We start from the raw sequence: 6,588 nt of genomic DNA, 5'->3' as shown, positions 1-6,588 counted from the left end.
AGGGGGCTGGGCGTCCATGGAGCCCTGGGAGGCGAGGAGAGGGCTGGTTGTCCACGGGGAGCCCTGGGAGGCGGAGGGTGCCGGGCCCCCATGGCTGGGGTGCGCTGCACGGGGAGGGTGCCGAGGGCTCCGGGTGCCGCAAAGGACAGCGCCGCTCCCTGGTCCCCAGCGCTCCATGGCGAAGGCCGGGCACGCCTGGAGCCGAGCGGCGGCGGAGCAGGGCGAGGCGGAGGAGGGCGAGGATCCCCTGGATGCCATGATCGCACGGACCGGCTGCCTGGAGCAGCACCGGCAGCTGCAGGAGTGCATGGCGGAGCGGCAGGACTGGCGGCACTGCCAGGCACAGCTCCGCGCCTTCGGGGCCTGCATGGCCCGGCGGCAGCAGCGGCAGGACGGGCCCGGCCCGGCCCGGCCCACGGACTGACAGCGCCCGGACAGAACCGCAGCAATGGGGCTGCGCCCTTCTCCCCCTTTTTGGCTTTATTTTTATCCAACCGCTCGGGAATCCAGGTGGAATTGTTGGGAAATTAAACCTGGAATTTGTCATCTCTCGGCTCCGTCTGTGCCAGCTGGATAAGTGCAAGCTGGAGGGTGTGGCTGGCTGGGGGGATTCAGTGTCAAGCTGTGCTGCGGTAGGGTCGGGTTGGACAGCAGGAGGAATCCATGGCAAAGGGTTTTAAACACTGGAAGGGGCTGCTCAAGCAGGTTTGGAGTCCCCATCCCTGGAGGTGTCCAAGAACGACTGGACATGGCATTCAGTCCTCTGGACACAGCTTGGACTTGATGATTCCAGAGGTGTTTTCCAACCAAAATGATTCTGCGGTTGTGAATTTGCAGCCCTAAATGTCCCAGATCCAGGAGCATTCACAGCACACTCAGGCTGGCTCTTGGCTCCAGAACAGCCCTGCTATGGATTTTTACTTTATGTCCTCTGTGCCATCCTAAGGCTTTTCCCAGCAGTGATAACCTCATGTCTCACAGGATGGGATTTCTGGGGAAAGGATTTATCTCCTGGGAAGCCACAGAATAATTAGGAATGGGAGAAAAAGGGATTCTCATCTGACTACCACTTCCTGGAAAATAAGCCATGAAAAAAAAAAAATGAAATGGCTTTTTCACATGGCTTTTGCCAGAAGGAAGGTTCAGGTGATTTCCCAGGGATGTGGGGGCTGGGAATGCCGAGGGGCTGGGCATGGAAGCACAAACACCTGGACACCCCCAGTTTGGGGGAGAGTATAAATTAATGAGTTATTTTCCATCTTATTCATGAGCTGGTCCTTAGAAAGGCAGAGAAAAAGCCTCCAAACAAACCAGTTTCTGGAACAGTTTCTCTTGGCATCCATCAAATTCGGTTATAACAGCATTATCACACAGAGATTTCTACAGGAATCCCCACATAAAAGCAAAATAGTCAGGAATTTAAAAAAAAAAAAAAAAAAGAATGAAGGAAAGCAAACCCACATTTAATAGTGGCATCTTTGTTCCCAGTACAAACCCGTCAGATATAAACACATTATTTTTACTGAGACAAGCTGGTTCCAAACAGTGGGAATTCCTTCCAATTCACTAAGTTATCAGTGCAGAGGTCATGGAACAGCCCATGGATGGCACATTGTTCCTCACCTCAGGACATCTCTGCCAGCAGCTCTTCCAGCTCCGGTCGAGACTTCAGTCTGCTCTTGAAATCGGCTTCTGTGTGCTGTGGAGGGAGGGAAAACCACCACAAATCAGGATGACACAAACCCTTTCCCTGCTTCCTAAAGGGAAAGCACTGGGAAATGTAACCATACCTGTTTCATCAACAGATGGACCCCCTCAGGCTGGTTACTCTGAATGATTTCCAGCAGTATGGGAGCAAACGTGGAACTCAAACCGCGGATCTGAAAGCAGAAATGACAGAGCTGCAGGGGAACCATCCCAGGACCCTCTGGGTGGGAAGGCACCTTAAACATCATCCTGTCCCACCCCTGCCATGGGCAGGGACCCCTTCCATTATCCCAGGGTGCTCCAAATCCTGTCCAGCCTGGCCTTGAACAGCCAGCTTCCCTGGGCATCCTGTGCCAGGGCCTCCCCACCTTCACAGGGAAGAATTCCTTCCCAAAAATCCCATCTATGCCAGTGAGTTTCTCCAATCACCCATCCCCAAACATGACTTTTCTACCCCTCCTATCAATGATTCAGCAGAAAATAGGTAATAAATCTTCTGCCTGAAACACAGAGACAGGAAACCCTCCTGGGCTCCTAGTAAAGAGCAACAATCAGCAGAAAATGTAGTTGGACTTCTTGCTTCCATTTATGCCCAAGTGATGCCTTTCATCTCTTAAATGTTCGAGGGGTTTGGGGAGCCTGTGATGGCAAGTGCTGCAGCACTGCCAGCAAATCCCAGCTCCTACCTGAACAACCCTCTGGTGGGTGGTAAGGACGGCATCCAGCTGCATTTTGGATCCCCTTTCTTCCATGAACAGCACCTCGTTGGTTTTGGTGGGCATGGCGTAGCTGCAGGAGTCAGAGGGCAGTGCTTAGGACAGGCAGGATATTTGCACTACTTTATGGGGATGAATCAACCTCCACAGCAGAGAATGGGGAAGGAGATTAACTTTTCATGGGACATTAATTATGCAAAGGATGTATCCTGCAAATCAGGCTCTGGCAGAGGCGGGTGTTTTGCTGGAAGGAGATAAGGAGGAAGCTCTGCAGCACTGCTACCAGCAAAAACCTGGATCAGCTCCAAACACCAGCCTGAGAACTTTTAACTTCTTCATAGTTCAAGACAAGCAGCAGTTCTGACTTGTTTTGTCTTCTGGGACACAGCTAAAATCTGCTGGTGGAATGCACCAGCAGAAATACATTGTTTACACCTCAGATTTAATGGGAATGTGACTGGGAGTGGATCAGATTCCGCTCAGTACTCAGAGACCTCAGTCTCCTCATCCCCATTCCCACAACTCCTTCCAAGCTCCATCCTACTGCCCACCTTTTCCCCTCAATTTCCAGTCTGAAGGGTAAATCCTTTCTTTCTTTCTCTACACACTGAACCATGTCCAGCCTCAGAGGGTACAAATGTAAACTCCACATTGTAGACAGTCACCACTGGTTTTATTCCCTGGTGGCAGCTCAGTGCTTTTTCACAGTGCAATTCCACAGGCTTAAAGCCTTTTCCTCAGAGGAATGAGATGTAACAGCTATTTTTTACTTGGAATCTGGTCAAGTCAGTGCCTGAAAAACTCAGTTTCAGTCTTCCTGATGGAAATAAAGCATCCAAAATTGTACAGATGGATGAAAGGAGAACACAGGGCAGGTGAGAGGTTTGGATTTACACCCAAATGGGAATCTCTCAGGGAGACTGGAGTGTGCCCCAATGTGCAGGGGGTGATAATCCAGAGGGACAGATTTCCTCATACCTCTCATTGACTCGGATCGAGAGGCGGTTGCAGAGTCTGTGGACATACTGAGCAAAATGCTCCACCAGGCACAGATCATAGGAAGTCATCTGGATGTTGACATCTCCATACTGGTACTCAGTGCCAGCATCAATCTCTTTCATCTGCACTTTTTCCTTTTTCTTCTTTGGAACCTGTTTTCCAAAAGAAAAGACAATAAAATAAAATAGAAAGTATCTGGTTTGAACAATGCTGGGAATAAAGGTTCAGCTCTTGGATGGCATCACACAAGGAAACAAACTCAGGCTGTGATTAATTTCTTCCAGAGGAAGAAAGAAAGGAATAAAACCAGTAGAAATAAACCTGCTGTTTATTTCAGTTCCTGCCTAAAAGGCAGCTGACTTCTTGTTGTTTTCTCCTTCCACGCAAATGGATCTCAGAGAGTTGTGTAAAGGTTACATGGAAGTAAGGCATGCTCACAATATTCTGGAATAGTTCAGGTGTTAAATTCAGTGTCAGGAAGAGGTTCCTCCCTTCCAAAGCTACTCATTAACTTCCACAGGAATGTACTGGACAAAAGGAAGCATTTCTGCAGTGTGGTGTGCGGGTTCTTCATGGAATCACGGAATAGTTTGGATTGGAAGGAACCAAAATCTCATCCCATTCCAACCCCCTGCCATGGGGAAACATGCCTTCCACAATTCCAGGTTTCTCCAAACCCCATCCAACCTGGCCTTCTGAGATGGGGCATGTGAATGCTCCAGGATTTCCTTGGGAAAGCAGGCACAGGGGGAAACCCTTCTGCTTACCTCCTTTGGGAGCAGGTATTTAAACTTCCCAATTCCATGTGTAGGTCGGGACCTGTAGGATCTGTGGCAAGCCAGGAGTGCATCACCTGAAAATGAAAGCAGAGTGTTTCCAGCTGCAAACAAACATCTGCAGGTGCTTTGAGAGCCCCAAATTATGATCACATAACACCACAGCTGGTGACACTTGCTTAACCAAGAACAGGGCAAAAAAGAAGAAAATGTTAGAAAAAAACCATATGGAAGTGGCAGAGCTCCTGCTCTATTTATTTAACCAGTCCAGTATTGGCTAAAAAAAATCCCAAAATGAAACAGAAATGCTCCAATGTTTAATATTTATTTAAGGGAAGTGAATTTTTGCCTCAAAATTAGTTTGACAACAGACCTTACCTGCAGCACACAGACGGTTTTCTCTGGCTGATGCTGCTCTGTAAGAAACAAGATAATAATTAAAAAATCTGTAGGGAACAAGATAACAATTAGCAACTCTGGTTTCCTCACTTACGGAAAAAAATACATGACCAATGTCCTTTTGCAAAGGCCTGATCCCATCAGCACAAAGACTCTCCCCCTTTTTCCCATCCCACAGCCCTTTCAGCTCCAATCTCAAAGTCTTACCTCCACTATAAGAAGATCTGGCAAAAAGAAACCTAATTTTTTTGGTCATGTATGTTTTCTCACCTGCTGAGGGCGACCACCTGCCGGAGCAAGGCTCCCTTCTCTGAGCACAGCACCTGCAATGGTTAAAACACAACAGGGTGGCAGATCCTCTGGGAATCTTCACCAACAGCTCTAGGTTACTACACCTCTAGGACAGAACCCGAGGGAACGGCTGGAGCTGTGACAGGGGAAGTCTCGGTTGGATTTAGGAAAAGGTTCTTTCCCCGAGGCTGCCAGAGCTCCAGGAGCGTTTGGACACCGCTCCCAGAGACAGGGTTGGACAGTCCGTGAACAACCCTCGTGCTTGTCCCACCTCCACAAGGATGGAGGGAAAGAGCTCATCGATCCGGCAAACGGCTTTGCTGTCGCCAAACCAGGGTGGGGGGTAAATACCGATGTCCCAAATATCCCAGTGTACCGGGACAGGGATCTGACAGGGAGCACGGAGACAAGGGGTCTAATAGAGTTGGGGTGACCCCCTAGGTGTGTGAGGATGGGGAGCAGGGGTGTGTGGGTGTCTCAGCCCCTGGTCCAGGATCACCAAGACAGATCCAGGGCACGATCTCAAGATCTGGACCCTCTCAGGATCACCCCCACACTTCCTTCCGAAACCAAACCAGGGTCGGGTCAGGGCCTCCAGCAGCAGGGCTGGGACTGCCTCAGCCGTCCCAAGGACCAAGGCTACTCCTCCGTTCCTGTTCCTCCCCTTCCCTCTGTCTCCCCGTCCTTCCCCGTCCCCACTCCCCTTCCCTGTGGCCATCCCCGGTACCTTCGGTACCGCCGCCATCATCCGGCGCCGCGGTCCGTCGCTCAAAGCGTTCCCCCTCCGTGCCTGCGTACGTCTCACTCGGCTCCCCCCGTCCCGCGGCTCCCTCCCCGCGTTCCGCCCACCGATGGCTCCCGGGAATTCTAATTTTCGGGCATCTCCCCGCTCGGTCCACAGAGAATTCCCGTACGCATCAACTTTTGGACAACCGGCGGTACTGGCGGGGCCCTGGTGTCCTGAAGGAGGCAGCGGGGAGGGCGCGGGGGTGCGGGCGGTAATGGCGAACACTTGGGTCCTGGCTGCCCACACGCAGCGGGCAGCGCCGCCATGCGGCAGCGGCTACACAGCGCACCCGGCCCTGCGCCTATCACCGCGCATCCCACCCGTCACGGCCCGCCTACCACCTAATCTCCCTCACTGATTGGTTCTCCGACACGTCAATCAAGGTACGGCGGCCATGTTGAGTGTGGCATGGCCACGTGGCGGTGCTGCGGGCCGCGCCCGGCCCCGCCCCAGAGTGGTGCAGCGGCCACCTTGAGTGTGGCGTAGCGGCGGCCATTTACTTAGGCCTTTAGTATCACTTAAAAATATATATGTTTGCAATCACGAAATCCTAAGTGTGGGAAGGCTGGACTGGCGGGGACCTCCTCCCTGATCTCCCAGTAGGAGAGCAGGTGGGCAGGGGTTCTGCCTGGAAAGAGATGGGCCTGCGGTCCTTTGCCCACCATGCCTGACAGTCTGGAGTTGGCTCTGGAAAACCCATTCCATGTTCAGCTGCCTCTTCCATACAAACCTTAATTTCCCACAGGCTCTTTTCCCTCCTCCTGTCTCTCTTCTCTCTAGGTCTGGCTCGTTTGCTCCTTCTTCCATAGCAGATGCTCACCCTGGAGCCCACATCCCTGAGCGTCCGTATTGGAGCTGTTCCCTGCCTGGGAGCTGGATTTTGAGTCAGGATTTCCTGCTCTGCTGACTGATG

At 51.8% G+C, this 6,588-nt stretch overlaps 2 protein-coding genes across 2 annotated transcripts in view; one reads left to right on the top strand and one right to left on the bottom strand.

Annotated features, from left to right (window-relative positions):
- The window catches only part of LOC107203991 (cytochrome c oxidase assembly factor 4 homolog, mitochondrial), a 932-nt gene extending 384 nt beyond the window's left edge, over positions 1-548 (top strand). The window contains exon 2 of the mRNA XM_015626730.3: positions 170-548. Coding sequence (XP_015482216.1) covers positions 176-424 — 249 coding nt within the window. The 5' untranslated portion in view covers positions 170-175 and the 3' untranslated portion in view covers positions 425-548. The remainder of the gene's footprint in view (positions 1-169) is intronic.
- An 892-nt stretch (positions 549-1,440) lies between these two features.
- MRPL48 (mitochondrial ribosomal protein L48) lies at positions 1,441-5,932 on the bottom strand. Its single transcript, XM_015626699.3, has 8 exons — positions 5,616-5,932; positions 4,868-4,920; positions 4,577-4,614; positions 4,190-4,275; positions 3,402-3,574; positions 2,394-2,496; positions 1,791-1,880; positions 1,441-1,699 (listed from the first exon to the last, which is right to left on the bottom strand). The coding sequence occupies exons 1-8, from the start codon at positions 5,634-5,636 to the stop codon at positions 1,625-1,627; spliced, it is 639 nt and encodes a 212-aa protein (XP_015482185.1). The 5' UTR covers positions 5,637-5,932; the 3' UTR covers positions 1,441-1,624.
- Between the last annotated feature and the right edge of the window lie 656 nt (positions 5,933-6,588).

Source organism: Parus major, chromosome 1 (genome assembly GCF_001522545.3).
Source record: "Parus major isolate Abel chromosome 1, Parus_major1.1, whole genome shotgun sequence".
Classification (NCBI taxonomy): Eukaryota; Metazoa; Chordata; class Aves; order Passeriformes; family Paridae; genus Parus; species Parus major.
The sequence above is the reverse complement of the archived record's forward strand: the minus strand, read 5'-3'. Positions and strand labels throughout refer to the sequence as shown.